Source organism: Buteo buteo, chromosome 10, assembly GCF_964188355.1.
Source record: "Buteo buteo chromosome 10, bButBut1.hap1.1, whole genome shotgun sequence".
Lineage (NCBI taxonomy): Eukaryota > Metazoa > Chordata > Aves > Accipitriformes > Accipitridae > Buteo > Buteo buteo.
Genome location: NC_134180.1, coordinates 37,472,158 through 37,496,124, shown reverse-complemented (window position 1 = coordinate 37,496,124; position 23,967 = coordinate 37,472,158). Strand labels below are relative to the sequence as shown.

The 23,967-nt window shown below is 36.8% G+C and overlaps 1 protein-coding gene across 2 annotated transcripts in view; it reads right to left on the bottom strand.

The window, feature by feature from the left end:
* OSBPL9 (oxysterol binding protein like 9) overlaps window positions 1-23,967 on the bottom strand; it is a 64,860-nt gene that overhangs the window by 39,060 nt on the left and 1,833 nt on the right. For both annotated transcript variants that reach the window (XM_075037090.1, XM_075037091.1), the window contains exons 2-3: window positions 15,665-15,715; window positions 11,713-11,791 (exon numbers count right to left, since the gene is read on the bottom strand). In XM_075037090.1, the coding sequence (XP_074893191.1) occupies window positions 11,713-11,791; window positions 15,665-15,715 (130 nt within the window). The remainder of the gene's footprint in view (window positions 1-11,712; window positions 11,792-15,664; window positions 15,716-23,967) is intronic.

Sequence of the window (23,967 nt, the reverse complement as noted above, 5' to 3'; positions counted from 1 at the left end):
ATCCAAGTCAGGAAGTAATGACAAAAGAAGATGATTATACTTCTTAGTTGCAGACGGTGATAGTTAAGAAAGTAATATATTAACTGATGATGAAAGGAGGCAGTGGATGGCTTTCAGGACTGGTGGGACAAGGAAGAGAAGAGGAGCTGGAGAAGGAGGATGAAGAACAGATCAAAACAGACTAAGGACTATCATCACCTTTTTTTCTTTTTTCCCCCCGATACTGCTTTTCTTTCCCCTTACCCCCAGTACAGACATGCCAACTTTACTTTGCTAGTTTGAAAGGGCTCCTTGCTGTGCTCTAAGAGTGTTTAAAAACCACAGGAGCAGAGTCAGTAGAGTCCAGGTGAAGAAAGAAGAGAAAAATCCTGACATTAAATAGACTGTAAACAAACTGGCCCATGTACAGATTTAAAATAGTTATTGACAATTGTTTCTAGTTCCTCATTCAAGTGGAAAGTATTTAAAAGAAACAGGAAGCCTGCTAAAAGCAAGGAAAGCTTAAGTGAGCTAGCACCTATTATGCACTGGAGAACTAAGATTCCTATCTGACTTATTTGTTATGGAGTTCAGAGGAAATATCTGTAAGTTATTATACTGGAATGTACTCTCCAGCCTCAAAATGCTTTGTTTTCAATGTTCCCTTTCTCACCCTTATGTTCCCATTGCTTCTATTCTTTGGAATTCTGCACCTCAAACCCATCCATACTCAAAACCACCATGGGTCTTCCAAATATGTTAAATAAACCCTCCTTTAGGAAATTATTTATTACTTTTTTTCACACATCCATTCCTATAAAGGACATTTCACTGGCCAGAGGAAGGGATGAGGGAAGGAGAATCAGAAATCCACAGAAAAATCTCCCTCTTATGCCCCCCCCACACCTTTAGGAGGAAGAAGCTGTAGATTTTTCTAGACTCCTCAAAGAAAACCCTATCAATATCAAGATAAACATATGGCATTGTTTACTTCAGTATATATACACTAATTATGTCAAATTAACAAAACTATCAGGAAACACTTGACAATTTATGTGTTTGTGAGAAATACGTAAGAACGTCTTTTTAATAGAGAAACTTGCTCCAAGTCTAACTGATGAGGTGGCCTTACAAAGTAGCGGGGCAAAACTTCGATTACACGCAAGGTAAAAGTAACAGCCTAGTTTGAAATGTAGCTAGTTTTTTAAAAAATACGTATTTTCCCCGATACTACAAGTCGATCCCTATTCATTGTTCTTTTAAAATAGTAAAGTGTGATCAATTGCCACAGGTATTCTAATAATGATACCATTAACATGCACAAATAAAAACTAGACATAAGGGAAAGTGACTACCCAAAGTGCTCTCATATGCACAAAGGAAGTCTGTAGGAAGAAGTTAAAGTAATTAAATGTTACTTGGAACAGCAGGTAAATAACTTTCTTGCAGGAACTGCAGCAAGTATTAAAAAGCTGGATTTTGCCATCTGTAATACGATGAACTGTAATACAATGTTAGAAGAAAGAACTTCTAACTTACAGGGGTTCTTCCTACTAGTTCTCTATAATTTAATTGAAAAGCTGAAGTAGGTGCTGAGAACAAGTTTATAACGCAGTGAAACTAGACAGGATGAAGGGACAGAAACCCTATGAACTCTGCCCAGGTGACTGCATTAAGCCAAATATATTTTGCAGTATGCAAATTAGAATTTTTCTTTTCACATAATATACACACACGCACACACAAACACCCTCTTCTTTTTTTCACAGCATAGCTTACACTGTAACACTAATTTCAATTACTGAATTAGTCAATTAGAATCAGGTATATTTTCTTCTGACAGTAATTTTAATGCTTATTAGCTTCTTCAGTTCTGCTTACTAAGAACAGGCCCCTTTGCCTAGTCCTGACAGACATATCAACCAAGCTTATGCTTCCTACACCAGTCACCACTGAACAGTAAACATGAAGTTACCTGTGTCATTAATCTATCAGTACTTCAAATGTATTAATGCTTCAACTTTTCAAAGGTGTGTTCAAAGTGGTAGTGGTTAACATATTTCAAGGTGTGTAAGGTTTCTCGAGTTTGTTTTCTGTTTTTTTCTGTGTTTTTTTTAATCAACCATCTCCCAGTCTCAAGGAACATCTTACTGGGTAGCTGGGATACAAGTCACTGAGAAGCTACTAATTCACAGGATACAAAAATCCCATGTTCAAGTTTTTTGCCCACAGTTATTTAAACTAAAAAAGGAACAATTAAGCTGCAGACCAGTGAATTAATCCTTGTATTGCAACAGACTTCCTATGGTCTTCCATATTGCCAGCAAAAAGAGGTCACTGTATTAGTTAAATACTAATGTCAACATACAGTACACCATTAATAAAGGTTATCACATTAAGACTTGTATATGAACCACTAACAGAACAGAGAAGGCTTACAGCAACAGGGAAGACCTAGAAACCAATCAATCAGTACAGTTCAAAAACTGAACTGACTTTCCCATGCTCATAAATAAACTAAACTTTTGAAGCTTCTATTCCTCTAATAGCCTTTTATAGCTCTTTCTACCAGGGTTCAGCAGAAGGAAAAAAGCTGTATTTTTTTCCTCATATACTAGACATTGCAAACTTACGGCATAGCATGATCAATCCTTAGGTAGAACACATGAATCTCATCAACCCTGCTACTAAGACAAAGTCTCAGCCATGATAAATCCAGGAACACCGCCACGAGAAGACTGCTTACTGCACGGAAACACACAGCATTGTAACCTTTAAAGCACTTTCTGTTCAGGACACTGGTTTAACTTTCAGACCATCTATCGTCAACAGCAGATCCTCCTGGCTCTCCTCTATACACTCTTTTAAGAATACCATGGAGAAAACAGTAGGATGCAGTTTTTAGTAAAGCAAGCTGCAAGAAAAGTTGTATTAAATCTAATCAAAATGGCTGCTGCGAGATTAGGTGCAAGTAAAAGCTCCCTAATGGTAAAAGCAATTTAGAACTGAACAGCTGCCAAAAGATCACTGATGAAAAAAAAATCAATGGGAACATTCAAAAAAGAGATTAGCCAACACACTCAGAAACAATTTATGGGAAAAATCTACACACAATGGTCAGAGATCATTATCCACCCATCTGTAGGGAAAGCTAGATATCCAAGCCATTTTTCATTTAAAGAGGGCAACTTTGGCTGAAGAAAAAGCTCTAATATCTTTTCAGCTAAAAAGTTTGTGATGCACACTACATAATATTCACTCTGCATCAGCAAATGCTGGAGCCTTTCTTCAGCAGATAGGAGACAAGAACGCCTTGCTCATTAGTCCTATGTCTCGAGTACCCTGAAATCACTCCAATTTTTTTCATGATTTGATCAGGCTCCATTTGAAAGTTAATTTCCTCCCTCCCCCTGCTGATTCCTATGGGAAAGCTACTCCAGAATCTCTTTCTACCAACATATTTGGGATAAGGCAATTATTATCTAGTCCAAGGAATTTCACTAGTGTCTGTGCTTATATAAAAATGGAGGAATGATACCTGGTACCTCCTGACACAAAACTTCTAGAAAGAGAAGGGCAAGTGGCAAGAGAGAGAAACAAGTTACCTTTTCCTAGGCTGACCCTAGAATAACAGTATTACAAAAGACAAATAAGAAACACCGAGACATCTACATGAGAAATACCTGGCACTTAAAAGACATAAAGGTGTTACTTCAGCTGTTTATAAGTGATTCAATTTTTTTTATACTAATTAGAAAAAGAAATTAAATAGAAGAGCCCACTACACTACATGAATATTCATTGTGGTTCTTAGTCTGAGGGGTTAATGCAATAGTTACCTTGTCAGCTGAAATGCAAATTGTACTAGGCCATCAACTATCCACAAAAATATCAATGCTGTCTGCAGTTGAGAGGACACTAACAGTCCCTGTGCTTTTCTCTATTTTAAGTGCCAGAATCATTAACTCAGTTTTTACTGCAATTTAACAGTCAGCATTTCCACATGGAACCAGCTAAATCCACACAGAGCTATATATGCACCGCTGTATGCAAGAAGTTGGAATTATTAATGGTTGAAACACTGCAAATGTACCATGATTATGTCAGTTAAGCTCTTTTTACATTTTTCTAGCAGAATTAGTATTTATGAGCTAAATTACAATTTGTTCCCTTATGCTTAAGCTTTCACTCCTCTGTGTCTACAGCGCATCCTTTGAAAGGTACCTGTATAATTTATTGTGACATCTCAGGTATGTCTCAGGCAACCACAGGGTACTTAACACAATCACAGTCCTATCTATGACTAGTTCAGAGAAGCGCACTTGAAAAGTATGTAATTGCATTACAGTGAGCTTTAATATGATAATATTTTTAAAGAGATGCATTTTTTGCAATCCCTCTGGTTGAGCTTATTCATAAGGTATTTTAACATCCATTTTATGGTAAAAAAAATCTTAACTCTTTCCTAGAGGAGGTACAAAGAAAGAAAAGCAATTAGTTCACCAAGGAGAAAATTACAGAACGAAAAAGTACTAAAGACAAGAATCACTGCTTCTATGGAGGAATTTCTGTAATTCAGAAAGATGATGTTTTACAACTCCTAAAATAGTCCCTTATCTCTGAATTTCCCAAACTGTCAAGTCAGATATGGCAGGGATTTTGAAAAGTTCTATTCTATGAGGACAAGAAGGCAAATGAAATGCATCTACATTAAATGCTCTCATCCTCTATTACTTTCCCAAACAGAGAATAAATTTTGTAATTTAGAGTTCCTATAATATTTACTTTGTTGTGAAGAGATTATATGTGTTTATATAACGTATACCAAATGTTAAAGTACAGCATAAAACAGATTACTTTTTCTAGCCTAAGCTTGATAGCATCTAAAGATTAGACATAAACAAGTTTAACAACTCTGCTCCACAATACAGCATTTACCACTAGCATTTCTAGGTCATGCACAGCAGCACTTGGAAGACAGAATATATAAAACATATCACCTCAGAATTAGCATACTGGTGCTTTTTTTTTTCCTCTGTGCATCTACATGGGCATTAGGATGAAAGAAAAACCTCAAGAATTAGTTTAAAAAATCACTAGATTACTTATAAATACAGCATACTGTCACAAAGTGAAGTGCATATTTTATTTTCATTCACTGTGACCTACTTACTGGCAGAACTCAGTAAAAAACGTCTATTACACCCACAGAGTCAATAGAGACAATTATACAGCCTTCATTCTGACAAAACTTCCACTGATTTTTATGCAAAATTCCTGTATTTTCTCAGCCAAGTGCAGAAGTAATGTAGTATCTTTACACACAAATAATTGGATGATAGAGGTGAAATTCTGACTATATTGAGATCGATAGGATTTTTGCCACCAAGGTCGATGGAGAGAGATTTTATCAGTAGTGCCCAATAAGGTGGAAAAGTCACGCATTAAAGGGCTGTTCTGTGGCTAAATAAATGGCTTTTTAATGTCACTGAAGGCCTTTCAAACTGTGGAAAAACATGCAAGATGAAGCAGGGTTTCATAAAAGCCTACCAAAATACAGTAGTTTCATTGCTAAGAAATACCCTTCTAACACATGCAGCTCCCATATCTGTCAGTATGTTGAATATAGTCTCAGTACCTTACTTCCTCTGTATCATAATTTTGGAGTTGTCACAATCATTATTCTCCCTTCTACTAATCTTCCTCCTGATGCCATTCTCCACCCACACATATAAATCAACCCTCCTTTTGTTCTGCAGGTGTTTGACCAGTCTGATCTCCCTGTACCTACAGAAGACTGCTGCGCAGTCACAAGACAGAAAGAGAAAATCTAATCTTGTCCAAAGAAAAAGCATCAAACGGTCTCCCGTGTACAATGTATTAGTAAGATTAATCTGTGATCTTGAGAAATCAACTAAACTGCTGTTTTACTGTTACCTAAGCTCAAAAGCTTTTTTAGCAAGCTTTATAATCAGCCCATAAACATACCTTCAGGTGGAAACTTGTGTGACAAAGGAAATACATGATCAAGATGCTATTAGTTCTCTCTGGGAATTCATACTCAACATATAATTTCGTAATTAAACATTTCTGAATGTGGGACAATCTGCAAGTATCTGGGTTTTCACTAGAGAATGTCAATATTTAAATATTAATAATAGTAACACTGAAAAATATTATATATACTATATTCTGTGGAAATGGCTTTCAAGGTATGTTTGCATTTAAAAGCCATTGCAGATCACACTGAACTAGCCCAGAAACAACTAGCTCAAGGTAGAAACCATATTTTGGCTTGAACTAAAAAAAAAATCAAAATAGAAGAACATAAATATAACAATTTTCCTTAGCCAATAATACAGGTCCCAATTTAACAGGTCAAACTCAAGTTTATTGCTACTTGGAATTTCTTGTTAAAACAGAAGGAAAAGAGTGTTGAACTTCTCAGTATCCCTCCTGTCCTCACAGTGAGACCTTTTCTGACCATTTCTCCCCTTCCAAAATAGTTGCCATCTAACATATGTACAGGTGAGATAATAGATTCGTATTGATGCCAAAAGTAACAAGCAATAAATACACTATTTCTTCCAGAGGAAGGAAAAAAGAAAACAACTGGACACATCACACAGATACTGTTTCAAGGTATTATTTTCTTTGCTACTCTCAAGTTTATCATACATTTTGAAATCTGCTACTTCAACCTTAAGAAATGGAAAACCAAGAGGTGTTTATATATGACCATAAAAATTGAGTGCAGATAGCCCCATTAAAACTGCCATACTCATGGTATGATTAGAAAATAGACAATTATAATACAGTATACCACGGGTGCAAGAAGGAACTGAATGAAACAGTAAAAGCACAACCACGCACCATTCCCTGCACTCTGGTCACAAGTTCCAACTACTCACAATATTAATATAATATATTAATAGCAAAAAGGAGGTAGGTGGAAGAGAGAGGAAGACTGAAGAATCATACTGCAAAAGCTAAACCTAGTTCTGGTGTGCAGAGGAATTTTTGCAGTTTTGACAATCAGGAGAGGATGAGATGCAGCCCAGAACTTTGTGGAGCACAGACCTGATCAGTTAAAGGGAGGAGGACAGGTAGCTCAGCTCTGATGTAAATGTATGAAGAGACAAGCCTGGAAGCTTTACTCTTAACATAGCTGCTCACCCACCTCTGCAATATAAAAGCACCATTGCGCATAGCATAGAGGAATTCACTGTTTCAGCATCACCAGAACCCCAAAAGACCCTCCAAAATGTTAGCTTAGGACAAACGATGCAGTCACAGCAGTTATAAACATCATTGAGGAAACCAGCACAGACCAAGATTTCACACCAAAATATCTTTCTAGGCACTTTTCAATATCAAATTAAAAAAGCTCTCAAAACTTTTGGGGAAAAAGGCTGCAATTTCTGAACTGTTATTTAAATTGGGTCATGTGATAGATTAAAGTGCCTCTTTATATCACAAGGGCAATTAGCTTCCTGCCATCTATTTGGCGGACAAAGTAGCAATGAAATGCAGGTCTAAAACCACTATACTTAATTTTGATACTTACAACAAATACTTAAAATCTCAAATTCTGATATTTCTCAGCAACTAAGGCCTTTGTGGACCCCACTACACCCTTAGTAATAGCTGTGTCCCACAGTAACAAAAATTCCCTGCTTTTGTAACACTAAGGCAACCTCTTGCTGCACGTATCTCCCTCTTTTCTCAGCTGGGATGGTAGGCAGACACAAATTAAGCTAGAAACTGGGGCAGGATGGGGAAAAAGGAGAAATCTACCTTTACCAGCTGACAGCTTTCATGTAATAGGAGAATAAATTGCACAGCAACATTCATGCTTCATTTCTCAGATACTTTTGTGGCAGGAATAGGAAAGGAAAGACAAAAGCTAAAGCAAAATCATCTCAGATCAATGCACTGGACTGCTTCCAATCTTTCAATCCTTTATTACACAAAACAGTGGAGACAAGACTGATTTGCCTTCCAAGGAACTGTGCTGCAGGCTGTAAAAATAAGAGCTGGAGAGCTGGGTGTTCAGGTAGGAGTTTAAAAATCTGAATTCTTGTTTCTGCATGTGTTTAGTGAAGTATTTCAGTCCAAATAAAAGCCATTATTGCTTCAAGTTAGACAGCAATTCAAATATCAAGAAGGCAACAATACCCTTGCTGGACTGTCTTGAACATCATGTTCCCACTCTTGAATTTAAGCCAGGAGCATCCTAGTGAGCAGAAAGAGCAGCTAAGTGATACAGACGATAGAAGAACTGACTTTCCAAATGGAAAGAGCTTATAGCTAGGTGATGATATGAAGATGTTAAAAGAAGAAAAAAAAAAACAACAAAAAAAACCAACCCAGTGTTTGAAGGTTATAGAACATTTAGAACAGGGACATGTATTACAGCAAGAAAAAATATATTATCAAAAGCGAGCTTCCTGACAGGAAGGTACACTAGACTAAGACTATTATCCCAAATGTCTTGCAGCAACTTGAACGGATTTTTACATCTAATCTGAACAAACCCATGAGGGAGTGCTTTGAGATCTACCTAATTCAGAAGCCTTAGAATCAAGCCATGAAACTGGATATACAGTATGACCAAACAAGGACCAATTGGGAGATGAAATACATTACTTTTAAATCTATTTTAAAATTTCTGTGGACATCCTACCCCTCCCTTCCCCCTCCAGTGTGAATACAGCTGTACGTAACAATAAAATAAAGGGGAAAAATCTGCTGGGCACTCTGGCAGAGCTAAAGTTAAGCTGACAGTAAGCCAAAACATCCTGTTTGTTTTATTGGCCATATTTATTCAACTCACTTCTTTCTTTTATACCCAGATACTAAGTATATGGATACCATTTGATATATACACAGTCGTCATTCAATGACTACATTTTCTTAGTAATAAAAACTTTTTAACTTTTACTAATGTTCAATACAGGGATGGCCACTAGAAAGCACAGTTACAAACAGAATAGAGGGAGACTGTCACAGGCAGCAACAGAATATGAACTACACACTGGAAAGACTCAGAATTTACCAAGATCCAGTGACAGGCAAATCTTAGTAGGAGATGCTGAAGGCTTAGGACTTCAGAAATTCAGTTATACACATACACACACATATGGGAACAACATTCCTGTGAGAAGTTGATCAGATGTCTTTAAATGACTTATTTACCCTTCGCCTCATTACTTACATCTCTAGAGTGTTAGACAGGTGTGCACTCTTGAGCAACTGACATTAAGAAATAATTAATGAATCCAGTATGAAGTTTTTCCTTCTTTTCCCAAATTCAAAGTCTATCACTGCCTGCCAGCAAAATTTCACTGAGGCCAAAGAAGATTCAAGTCTTCAACAATCAGTACTTAAAGTCTGAGTACACGAAAACATGTTTCTTTGGGGGCCTGAAAGAGAAACCATTCCACTGCAGATGGGACCCTAACTTAGGCACAGGTCAGCAGATCTTTGAAATCTTGGTATTTTTAAAGTTCTGCCATTTTCCCAGCTAGGCTGCAGGTTGTTTGGATCCCTGGCTGTCTTTGAGAATGAAGGCAGACAGTAAGAAGGAAGGAAGAGATTGTATCTTTAAAAAAGTTGCCATTTCTGCAGCAGTTTTCTCTTATACAAGACTTCTTTTATAAAGGGTGAATCTATTTATAGCTACAACTATCTCACAGAACAAAAGCTCTATCTGGATCATGTACAAAAAAATCTGAGAAAGAAATTGTTAGGAATACTGTATGTTTTCTTGGATTATTCCCAGAATCTGCTCTACATATCCTATGTGGTCTAAGAATACATTTTGTAGTATTTACATTATTACCCATTCACCATTCATGACTGATAGTGACCTATATTTCACGTAATTTAAAGCCTGTGTAATACTGAATTAAATTCATATAATGAACAAACATTTTACATATATATATGACATAAGGGTTGCATGAGGTGAGAATACATTTACAGTGACTGTAAGAACTACAGATGTAGTTCCACAGAGCTGTTTTATACTGAAATATCCTGGCACTAATATCTCACCTGTCTTTTTACATTGTCGCATTATAGCCACATATATTAATGCTATGCTTGTATCATTACAATTTGCTGGTTATCAGGCATGTTATCTTTATAATATGCTAACAGAAAAAGCTTAACACAGAAAATAGTGTACAAGATCTTAGTTCTACACTAAAGGAGCATACACAAATCCTGACCTGATATGAAATGCACAGAAATTGAGATGAAAAGGCATGAGATGTTTTGTGACAAAACTGATGTTCAAAAATTATCGATATTACTTAAAGCAGAACATTACTTGTGTCAAATACTATCAGTCTTCTTTTAAGACATCTGACTACCCAAAAGAGAACATAGCATATAAGAAATCACTGCAAATAAGACATATTTAAAAAGGTATATCTTAGTAACTAAAGATGAGAGATTTCTAGATTTACCTGTATCAAGTTCTCAGATATTCAGCAGTATTTTGCTTCATAGTACTGAAAGACTGCCATAGTACGGCATTCCATTACTGCATTAGCAATTAGCTTGCATTTTATCAGTTATCCTTGGGAACAGTAGATTTAAGCATTACTGTGAGCTCAGCATTATGAAGGTATGTTTATGAGGCTTAATGCAGCGAAAAGCCAGAGTACAGCAGCAGCATTTAGGAAGAACTGTAGCACAAGGAATACAGATGCCAGTGACAATATGGTGTACAATTAATATTTATCATTAGAAATATTCTCACAAACACAGCAGTATTAATGATAACTCCCATTTCCAAATCACTGATTTAAAAATATGTACAGTACAATACAGGTTATAGAATTATTCTAGTTTATATAAATTAATATGACTGCTTAAATGCAAATGTGCTTCTTCAATATTAACAGTTTCCAGCTCTATGCAAAGCAATTAAATGATTTAGTCACTACATTTTAGAGGAAAAGCAAAAGGACTAACAAATGTTAGTTGAAAAATATTTTTATCACACTTCCCTAGGATTTTAACATTCAGAAAAGAGAAGTTCTGTAGTCAATATTATCACAGTATTTAGTCCTACTGCTGCAGATAAAATAATTTAAGGAGTACATAACAATTATATAGTACCTTACCCTTTCTACCGGTGAACCATAGCATGCAATGACGAAACATAGCAGTGGCAGATGGCATTGGTGTTAGTAAATGTGAATAAAAGGATAATAGCAGAGAAATGGTGACTGGCAGACAAGACACAGAAATGTAGATGAAATGAATGCAAGCTGGTAAATCTTGAAGCAAAGCTCCACCTTTAAGCCAAATGTTGCCTCTAGTCTCCTCATAATTGAGCATTAAGTTCTATTTAGATACAAATTGCAACCTTCAGACCAGTCTTGATTCTCTTCATACAGAAATGCATAATTGTATCTTGATAACGAAGATCAGAAACATTTTGTAAGCGAAACCCATAATCAGAAGCCCATTACTTTCTCCCCTTGAGTGATTTATTCTTTACGTTTTTAATCTCCAAATCCTGCCAGAGCTACAGTCTCTTTGTAGCACATATGTATCCACTGCAGATGTAAATCCCTGCCTAACCTGCAGCACCCCTGGATCCAGAATGTTCTCAGTGTGCTCATTCATGCTGTTCTGTTGCCAAACATTTAAAATCATCCATCAAATACAAGTGGAATCTATTATAAGAAAAAACAATCTCTTCTTTCAGCTCACCCTGAAAATGGAAGGTTTTCTGATCAACAGTTATTGTGAAGGTGCTGTCGTCCTCATCGTCTATACCAATCACAGCTCCCTGTGAAACAAAGAACAAAATCCTGATAAGGCAAGCAGTGACATCAGCAGCATACACTCTATCACTACACCACTGGAATTTAAAAAGCATTGACAAATTAGAAGCAAACTGAATACAGTAAAGAACAGAAAGATTCTCTATTTAGACATAGGATGCAAGCCAGTTCTTTAAAATAATAAATTTTTAGTTGCAGAAAAAAGCAGTAATTATTTGTAAAACTGTGATTTTCTAGATGATAATAATATGCATCTTTTATTTTTGTAAAGGAGGTGGCTTTATGCTGCAGCATCATTATAGTAAACAGTTTTCTACTACATTCCAACTTATATTTTAAAGAAGAGTAGGGAGCAATATTTTACAAGTACTTTCCATGTATAAAAAACACTAATTCATAGACATTCTGCAAAAAGAAGCTCTTGACCTGATTTTATCTACTAGTCTATAAAAAAAATAAATCATTCTAGCAGAATGAATTTGGTCCATCATGTCACTGGTACACTGCATGATCTAATTATCAGTCCCTAAGTAAATATTAACAATAAGTCATCAGGATATATCAAAAGCAGCTAGCTTTGTCTTCTAATCCCTCATGAATTATTAGAAGGAAATGCAAATAATTTATAGAGTTAAAGGCCTTCTGTGCTTAGCTATTTACAAATCTATCCACATCTTCATTCCTACCCCCCAAACACTTAATAAACAACACAGTTTCACCCAGGAGAAGACACCAAAAAAAAACCATTCCAGGCCTCTGTCAACTCCAACAAATTATAACATTTAGTTCAAAAATCACCAGTGGATTTACTCAGGTTCTTTTCTTCTCCAGGAGACACAGCATCAGGATCTGTTTTATCCTTCCCCTTCCCACAAAACAGTCAGACATCACTGGAAGGTGCGCATATTTATAAAGTAAATTCTGCCCTTACTGTCAGAGTGAATAGCAAGTAACAGTAGTACAAGCACCTGTGAGTCAATTCCAACAAGTATTTCATTTCATTCAGCCAAGTATCATACAGCAACTGCAGGGTAGGGGTTCAGGTATACATCAGGCCGGCCAAAACACAAGAATTGTTTTGTTATAGAGGGATCTGAATCAGTCTTATTCACATACATTCTTCATAGCCCCTATATGAGGCTTCTGGCCAATGGTACCAGCTCATGTGTGGCTGGGACTATCACAGGCACCACAAGACAGAGTGGAAGGAACAGGTCCTGTTTAAGAATAGCACCAACCATCTGTAATTCAAGGCTATATAGCAGGAAAGAATAGCTCCACACGTTTTTTTCTTCCCTCCACTGCCAAAAATGTACCACTTCTCCGAAAGACTATCTTCCATATAGGCTTTTCAAGGACAGCTCTGTGATCACTATAAAAGAGGCACCTAAAAAGTGTACCCAAACCAGTATAATTCTGAATACTTTTAGTGCCAGGACATAACAACAACCAGATGACTAGCCATTACATTCAAAGATTATCTGGTAATCATGCAGCATGCCAGTGACATGACATGATGGGCCAGATTCATTTTGGCAGAATTTTTTTTTTGTTTAAATATACCAATAGATAAAAAATGCCTGGCACTTTAAGTACATGTTTTGCTACACAATAAATCAGAAGATCACTGCAAGTCATACAATATCATTCTCTTCCACAGTTATGTCAAAAATCCATAAGTCAGACAGCAAGAACATGACCAAGATATTCTCCCCAGAGAATATAGGTAAAACTAACCTAAGGCTAAAAAGGTCAGACTAGGACAGGTAAATCCTGCCTCTATCCTAAGTGGTGGGAGGAAACTGAGGAGGAGGAAGACCTCATCACTCTCTGTGACCTCAGCACAAAGCTGCATAAAATGCACACGCTCTAATTGCAATGCTGAGGCAAAGGGTCTGAGCATAAGCATAGAAGATGATTCTGTTGTAACGCAGATAATAGATGTGAACAAGTAAAAGAAAAACTGGAGTGTGAAAGTTTAAGTGTGTATTCCAGAAAACTTAAGCAGGACTTAAGACATAGTACAGATGACATTAGATTCCTCTGTGAACACACCTTCCTAAGTACACTATGACAGTCAACAGAAGAATTTGAAGATGAAACTTCAGGCCTGTGAAACGTGTATCAAGAGCAAAAAGGTGAGGAACAAGCTTTTTAAAATCCATTCAAGAAAAAGTATTTTAGCTAAATTGCTTAGATTACATGTTTGTTTATGTTCACACCTACAGTTACAAATCAACAATTACTCTAAACAGAAAACCTCTTTGATAGAATTTCAGACTGCAGAAGCCCATCTGTTCAGCTATCAGTATCACTGTCATCTGCCAGAAGAGCTGCTTTACAAGAGCAGAAAAAAGAAAGATTCCTTCCTGCCTCACAAAAAAACCCCACACACTTCAGATAAAGAATGTGGGAGTCAGCAAACCTTCAGAAAACTCCAAAGAGTAATTTGGGGTGGGAGAGTGGCAGATGGGGGAAGAAAAAGGGATTGTTTTATGTTAAATCCATATAAAGATAGATCATGCAATATTGAACAGATTGTTCACTTTTAATATTTCCTAAACTGACAGGCTGAGGCCAACCTCCACATTGACAGGCTCAAAACACTATTAAAGCAGGCATGGTTTTTCAGACTAAATTTTTCTGGACAATGCAAAAAACATCCTCATGAATCTTTGGGAATGTCATGTTCTAGACAGTGGTTTGAGTTTACATTACCCTAAAAGAAACTCTAAATTGAGATATTAATACATTAAACAAGGGAAAGTATGAAAAAAAAGTCATCTGGAATCCAAGTGAATGGAGATTCTCTGTATGAGTCTCAAAAGGCTATAGGTACCCCTTTATTAGGCCCACAGAAAGACTAGAAAGGAGTAACAACAAAAGGAAGGAATAACTGGAAGAAGCGGAGTTCTGCTGCAACACTCATCACATTGTGTGTCAGACCACAGATCACTTTTCCTATACTTCTCTTACTTTAAGACTCAAAATGCTCCCATTCATACCCGTTATCCTCCAGATCCCTTCCCTCTATTTACACCAGCTCTTCACAAGACTGATGCATATTGGAACCAGAGATTCTATGAGGAATGGGAAAAAATATAGAAAAAGGACTTGTGCAGGAAATACTTTTGGTACGTGCATGACCACAGGGTAGAAACTGGGCATATGCAAGGACAACACAGCATTCCCACCTCACTTCAGTACTGTCATATCAAGCTACAACAGCAGCACTCAAGGTTAAATGTCCCAAGCCAGTGCGTCAAACAGGTAACACTCAGCTTTCCCACTCTGCATCTTCTTATCTCTGTTTCCCCAATTTGTACCCGCCCAGCTGACATTTCAAAAACTTTGCCTGCTGTTTTCTTCCTTCCCTTTCCAGTCCTCCTTTGTTTCACTAAGCTCAAGCACAATCAAGTGGCAGGCCTAAAGAGTGTCCAAACTGGCAGAATGGAGGACACAGTAAGAGAATAAAGGCAAATCAGAAGGACAGAAGGAAGCAGTTTTGCAATGACTTCGGTACGTACAGAACACATATGTATATACATATATATCTCCACACACCAAGAAATGAGAACTGCAAACAGCAACTTTTTCATAGTGTGCTACTACTAACCCAACTTACTCTGTCATATAATGGTTGTTTATACAATGTATAAAATGTATAATGGTTTTATACAGTACATAAAATTATAGAATGTAATTAGACAAGCATGTCACTTGACCTCCAATGTTTCCTTTCTTTAAATACTTTCACTATTTCAGTATTTTGCAGAGCCAGGAATAGAGCCCAAACCTCAAAAGTCTCCTTGCAGTTCTCTCCATTAGGCCATATGATACACAGTAAGTCATTAAGTACTGAATAAAACACCACTTACCCTGAGTCTAACACACCCTCGGCGTGATCCTCTCATCATTTTGTCTTTTGACTGAAACAGAAAAAAAGCAGATCACTGGATTAACAAATACAGTAAGAATTGCAAGGAGAAAGTTAGTTATTCAAAGCAACTGAGAAAAAAATAAAGCATTTTTGTATAATGTTTTATTGACTGATTAAATGAGATGCAACTTCTGTTACAAAATACGTTAGTTCTCACACAAAAGCAAGTACACCACCTGAAAAGTGCAACTACACATCTGAAAAAGTAATCTTTCAAAAAATAAGAATATAATATCCCACTTCAAGAAGTTTTGTAGATACCTTGAAGAAATATTTAGAAGATGCAGTCCACACCTTTATAGAAAGTAAAAAGAAGTGAAGAAAGGAATTAAAAAATATTAAAAATTGGCAGTATGCTGATTTACATCTTCCTCCTTTCTCTCCTACTCTCAGAAAAGTGTCCACATAACAAAATCCAGCTGTGCAGGCAGAATCGTACAAATGAAATTATATCTCTGTGAGAAAGTTTCCCAGATTCGTACCACTTTTCATACAGATGCAAATGTCATGTTTAGTCAGGTTTCTACGTCTACTTCCTAGATAGTACTGCCTGCTTTCATTACAACAGTTATGTTAGAAAAGTTATGTTTATAGCCATTTAAGCAGTAAGAGCCCACATCAGAAAACAGGATTCCTATCTCCATAACCAGTGCTCAAACCTGTAGACTAGCCTACCTTGCAGCTAAATTACTGGATCTCTTCTTTAGTATCTGTTTGAAGCACTGACAAGAGAATTCCAGGGGGGGAAAACTCAACCCCTCAAATAGGCAATTCTAAACAGCCACCTCATTTCTAGCTTGAAATTGTGATACCTTGAACTTTCAGCTGTTCCCAGCGCTGAATCAGGTAGATTTGTCAGTAACTTTCTGCCAATGTTGTATAATTGGGCAATAGTGGCAAGCTCTAGTAGCACACACACAAACTTTAAGATAAAGAAAAAAAGAAAACATTTCAGTCACCCTAAATACTCAGTCTTCTGATAGATGCAAAACATCTTCTGGTTTTTAACCACACACACACACTTTCTGTTTTTCAAATGATAAATTACATGCCATTGTAGCCTTGTCTGCAAAGACAGTCTTGTCTAATACAACCCCTTCTCTCTTACCATCCAAATATTCAAACTACATTCTCCCAGGTCACAAAAACACAGCTATCACTGGTGTCTCATGAACAGATTGTCTTGCTGTCATCTTCTGAAATATCCACTTCTTTCCAACAGTGTCTTAACAACTCCATCTAGACAATATATTGATGTGATTATGACCAGCCCTATTTTCACTGAAGCTATTAGACAATGAAATCTTACAGATATCAGTGGAAAAAGATGGGAAGGAGAAGTATCAGTCTTAACAGCAACAAATTATTCTTCCTCTGCTACATATTTGAGATATAGCTACAAGGAAAGCATGAAGCAGTCACAGAAAGTGCTATTCACTAAAGTAATTTAAAAATATAGCAGTCAGAGCTTCAAATAATGTTTTTTTGCTGATCTCTCATTGAATTAAGTCTCTAATTTGTCAGAGTTGTCTTCTGAATGTTAGAAACCATCAGTATTAATCTACTTGTTTTCACATCAATACAGGTTAGCTGGTCCAAATGAAATGGAAGTAAAGACCAGCAGTGCATCCATAAAGTATTCTACAGATACATAATTTCATTGTAGATTTCCTGAATGAAAACTTCTATATAGGGAAGATTTTTTTTAAGGTTTGTTTTTTTGTTTTTTTTTTTAAAGTTCAAAACCAAGAAAGGATCTAGAAACAAAGTTACTCCAATAGTTTCCTATCAGACATTGTATATACTTGGGACACACCTCACTAGAGTACACTTTTATTTTTTATATTCACTGCCTTGAGAGCTCTCCTAAAATGGGAGGACACTACTGAGAGCTTATCACTCCCTCTGGTGGTTTCAAGAATAAGTATTGGCATAATCTTAGCAGGAAAGAAAATACCTGGACTGAGGATGCAACTCTGCAGCAGCTGAAAGAAATCTACCAGGTCTGACTGTCCGAATCACCCACTCCAAGCCCTGTGGCGTGCCAGGCAAAGCACTCCCAGCTCACTGTACTCAGCACAGGCAGGGAACCAAATCAGACAAAAAGCAAAGGTAGCAGAAGAGACATTTGGTTTGGCTCAGTTCAGATCCCTCAACCAGCTAAGTGCAGGGAAGATGAGAGCTAGTCCCAGTGCAAGGGAAGGCAGAATCCCAACAACCCTGATTTCCACTGTGTAGATTGACTATCAACTCAACTGCAAAAGGTACTGTAAAAGCCTTGTACACCACATTTTAATGGAACGGAAGTTTAAACATTACAATGTTCTTAGTCTGCAAAAATATTCACAAGGTAAATCACAGGTTCAGAGTGTGGTCTTATATACTTACAACACTGCCATCTTCAGACAGAGCTTTAATTGGTTAATACCAATTATAATGAAGCAGTAAATCTAATTCATTCTACCTAAGTGGGATAAAGCACCTACCATTCCAGTATCTGAACTCCCTGTGCACTAAAGCATGCAGCTATCATTGCACATAGTGCTGCATTCTCTCATTGGAAAACAGCAAATCTTTTACTGATTGCTGCAGGAGAATACTTTAAAACATAACTCAGCTGACATTTTAGATTTGCCCCACACCAAGTAAGATTTTATAAAAAATACAATTCAGACAGCTTCAGCTTCCTCTTACAGGATTATGTTTTACTCTTTGGTTGAAATTAGGCATGGGTATCCAATATGTCCTATACTAGGTCAAGTATTCTTGGATAAATAAAGCCAGCCCATAACTGTTTAAGGAATGGTTCCACTTCACTGAACAAAATCTCATACAGCAGAAAGACATCTCTGAATGGCTAAGAAAAAAGTCACATTTTACATTCTTTTTTTATTTATGGTTTTAATATGAAGCTATCTTTTTTCAGTGATCAGTTTTATAACCAGAAAAAATGACATTTTCAATAAACTTTCAATACACAGTGTACTGATTCTGGTGATAATGGACTTGAATAGGTTACAAGCAGACAGCAACATGAGATAAATTTCAGCTGAAACTCAAATAAAAGTTTGTAAAAATGAACAAAGCTATACAGTATTAGTGCAGGGGGAATGTAGGTATCTCCCCAAAAAACATGGCCTTTATTGGTTTCTTTTTCACATCCACACAGTGAAGCTGATCAAATACAGAACTGATCTAACATAAGGCATTTCAGGTAACCCACAACTTCTTAGAGAAATTAAAATAATGCCTGGGTCTATTTAAAACAAAACAAAACAAAATTAAAATCCTACACCCTCCCCAAAGGCCCCCAGCCCTTCTTCATGTTTAGAACTGCTACTATTTCATTTGAGTTTTAGCTGTTGCACAGAAAGTTTAAGATTTCAAAAACCCAGCTGCTGTCTGCCTCCACATCTTCTCAGGCACAAATTCTGCTTGTGCAGAAGTACACAGAACTTGAAGAGATACATTTTTGATTCACACAGTGCTGTCAAGGAAATCTCTAACATAATTACACAGATGAACAAAACCACTTATGACATTTATTTCCTGTTAGGGATAAAGAACATGGAATAAGCTCTATTTATAAACAGTGATTTTTGCAGTTAACTACATCTACAGGAGAAGCTTTAGTTTGGACCACTTCCCATAATAGTCATTGTTCTCATCAAATGCTAAGGCAACCCTCATTTTCCACGCAGAAATAAAACCCAACAACTTTACATGGTGTTCCCAGCCCAGCATTCCTCTAGCTCCCTTGCAAGGCACACCCCAGTCTCAGAGGAGGACCTCCTTCAGCACAGGGGCAGCCAGTGCTCTGTACTGTTTCTGTAGCTAAAGCTTTGGCTTCTGTGGATGCAGTCATAAAGCAGGAACCAAAACACTGCAGCAATAACTGAGGATGCCACTGGGGCTCACTTAACCCCAATAGATGCCATGTATATCTGAAAAAGGTAAGGTAACAATTTCTGGTTCCTGACATAGAAAAACATTACACTGCTTATAGAATCCCACAAGAAATTAACACACGAGAGGCCATAATTGGATCAAGGTGTAAAAGATACAGCCCAATCACAGGACCCTGCCTTCAGCCTCTTCCCCAAGAAGCACAGCTACAGACTAAACAGCCTATATCTGCAACAGGACTGGGTATCTGATCCCCATGTTGATCTTTCCAAATTTCTACATACTGTAATTGCTATTATAAGCTCATACCATACAATTCTAAGTTATTTTAAATAAAGCTTATTCATTAAATTATATCTCTCACCTGACAATTTATTAGCTCATTAGACTCAGCTTAACTGCTCCATTCCCAACCTGCATTGAGGAAAGACTTTTAAATATCTAGAAACCTTAAACTAAGTTGTAATCTAACAACAGCAACAACAAAAATTGATCTTCTAGATTGCTACTGGTTTTATTTTGCACACCTAAAAAAGAAAATATAAAAAATGTGCAATAGATGAGATTTTGCAGGTAAGTGAACAGATTTAGTACTGAACTGGTTTTCTTTGGATCCACAGTTAGCGCATGATCTGTATTCTTCTGATGTGCCAAACTGTGCCCATCTTGATCCTGACCCTACATGAGCACCCAGCTTCACTTCATCAGATTAATGGAGCAGACAATATGGCTAGCTTTGAGAGGACAGACAACATGCAGTTCAGTGCCAGTACAAAATTAATCCATCAAATATTTTTGAACAATTCTGAAGAGGCACAATATGTTTATATTGGATGAGAAATGCCAATGACATGCACTGCAAAGTGATGATCAAGTATTGGGAGACCTAAAACCAGACCCATAATCTAACTACTAAAGAGGAGTTGACTACTTAAATTATAATCCTATAACAAATTATTCAGTGCATCAAAACCCGTGATACAAAGCTAAAACTATGTACAAAATTCAATTTAGTGTTGCATAATGGCAATCAATAGTTTTTATCCTGTGTCCATAAATTCAGAATTCCTTTTCTTATTATACCTAGTCTGCTTATAGTTTTGTCTGGTTTTATTAGACTCACTATGCTGTTTGCAGTGCACATGGCAGATCAAGTTATCACAGGAAAAATTGTCACCTCAGCTGAGAAGGGAATGCAGAGACCTCAAGGGGAATGTTTGTGCAAAAGCAGATGGGTTTTTTTCCTGTTTTCTTAGGATTTTTGCACACAGCTGTTGTTTGAGAAACTGTATTTGGAAAAAGCAGGAAAATACATTCAACTGAAAGTCTCTACCATAGGGGCACTGAGCCATGACTCCAGCTTCAGAGGCATAATTTGAAATCAAGTTAACAAGATTTGTTTCAGTTCACCACCAAAGGTTCATGAAACTGCTACAAAATTTGAGTCCCCCCCTCAGTATCTGGACTGTACAATCCACAAGCAGTTCTTCAATACAGTACAACCAGTATTGAAGTTGCTAACTACCAGCAATCTTTAAAAAGCACGAGGGGAAAAATATTTCTACACCACCACAACTACTTCCTCCTAAAAACCGTTTTCACATAGATTTTTGCCTCTGAAAGCGTTCAACCAGCATATGTTTTTAAAAGTAGTTTGATAGAATGATTAACGAAACGACAACAGGATATCTAAGCATTTAAATCTATTCTTCAGACATTTATTGGTGCAAGAACCCTTAAGATGATGGGAGGCCACCCAGTTTTATTTCAAGAATACACACTATGGAGTTGTCATACACACCTATTTTTTCTTGCAACCCTCATTCACTATACAAGGCAGCTGTTTAAATCTACAACATTTTGACCAGTTCTCCTTTCAATACCACCATATGTCAAATATCCACAAAGTTTTAAAATATTTTAAGGAACTGACCTTCCTATCTACTAGCCCTGGTTTTAGCATTGTTTGCATAGCTAAGCCAGTTCTGCTTTTAATTTATTATACAATTAAAATATTTATTTAAAGATTACACTTAACACAATAATTTAAATCAGATTTTCAACCTTGAGGCGTTCTCTGGATTATTTCTACAGGATTCCCAAGGGTAATCAAGGCTATAGCTGATGTGTATTTAAGACAGCACTTCTGCCAGAAAACATAAACAAAAAGCAAATTGTGTTTAACTCCCTCTTTCTCCCTAGCCATTTCTTTGTCTTCATGCTATCTTCCAGTATAATGCCAACACATATTTTTATACTGACATGCAGAAAACAAATGACAGAACAAATTCAGCTGAAAAAATAAATCTGCAGAAAGTTATTTTGCAGCTGGAATCCAGCTCACGGAACAACTTTACAGCTCCTGTGCCATCAGAAGGCAGAAGTTAGCCGCTTCGAGACTTTTCTGTTAAATATTGTCAATGCAGCCAACTACACACTGAAAAAAACACAATGCTTCAGTAGATGTACATTTGCTACACCTTCAAGAGAATACATTGGTGGATTCACAAATCAAAGAATATTGAGGGGAAAAAAGAAATAATTTGTCAAACCACTGGTCAAACTGATCCAAAATGACACATATTTATTTTGTATTTTGCTCTTAAAAAAAAAAAAGGAGAAAAAAGTAACCATTTACTGATATAAGACAATCATTTATTTGAGCAAAATCTTGTAAAGAAAATATATGGATGACAAGTTCAGATCATACTCTCTGAAATATATAATTCATAAATAACAAATGTAATCATAAGCAAATTTGAGGATGTACATTTCTATTCTGAAAGAGAAAAAAACCCACAAACTACAGAAGAAGTGGGAAAAGAGCAAACAATTTGGCATTGTATAAAACCTTTGTAAAACAGCTTGGAAATGCATGTGAGAAGCATTTGCATTCACACTTGCAAGTAGTAATACTAGTGTTCACTGCAATACAACTAAGTAGAGAGGAAGGAATACACAAAAGAAAACAGAAATAAGTGTGAACATCAAATTCTCTTTTTTTTGCTGACTTAGACTTGATGTAAAATCTTTTGACTTGCTCCTTGAAAGTTCTAATTAGGTCAGAAATGTAAATTTAATTGAATTCATTTGCTTCTGATGTATGTCTCCAAAACATATTTAGGTTAACAACTACTCATTTTACCAAAAGGCGGCATACTAATTCAGGTGCTTTTTTTTTTTTTTTTTTTTGTCCTCACAAGAGCAATACTATCCTACAGTAACTCTGAATGTTTATCCCACATTAAGGGTACTTTTCTGCAGTCTATTTTAAGTTACTACCAAAGAAGACTAAATAAAACAGTGCAAGGACACACCTATGAAGAAACATACATTTCTGGATCTAGCTCTGATGAAAAGTTCAGCTGCATCAGAAGTTATTACCCTGCAGTTTTCCACAGCTCCTCCGCCAAAGGTTAATTGGCTATTGGATCTACTGGAGAAAGTGTTTCCTGCATGTGCAACTTTCTGGATTGAAATGGCCTAAGAAGTCTGTGAGAGGTGATGAGCAGTTAAAAGTTGATCAGTTAACTGTAATCTCTCGTATCAGCAAAACTGTTTCCAGATTGCACGTCTATATAGCCAGGTTGAAACAATCCCAGCCTACCCCACTCATGCATTATGCTCACAGGGAAGGGCCAGTTTCAGGCTCAAAAATCATTCAGTTACACTTACACAAGCAGAGCAAGGCAACTATTTGCTTCAGACTGAAACTGGCTCAGAGGGAACGGAGTACAAGACCCTACGTACCTGATCACATAGGTAAGCCTGTAATTCAAAATACAAGTCTGCATATACAGAATCACAGCAGGCCATTTCCCCACGTAAATAAAGCCCCGAAACCTGCTAACATTCCAAATTAATGTTGCTTATGTACCACAGCCTTATAAACTACCATTGAGGAGTTACTACTCTAAAACTAAAGGTAGAGCTGAAAGAAACAGTATCCCACTGCCTTCTCAATGCTAATATTAGTACTTGCGAGGCATGCGGTCAACGGGGACTTGATCTGAATTATCTTTCAAACCCATGCTCCAGCTGACCCTACAGCCCTATGAGTAATCATGCCAGCACATGCAAAGAAGCATGCGTGCTGAAGGACCAGTTCTTCTGGCAGCCAGTCTTTCAACACAATACCCACCCTTAGGTATAAGAATGAATTCAGATGTCTACAGATTGGCAAAACAAGTGCTTTACAGACATATGTGCAGAAAAGATAGCACATGGATAAGGAAAGCATTCCAAAGTAAATGTTAACTGCAGGCATTTCTTAGTGGTAAAGGCACACAAAGCAGAGAACATGATTTGATTTCCTGAACCCAACTTGAATTTTTT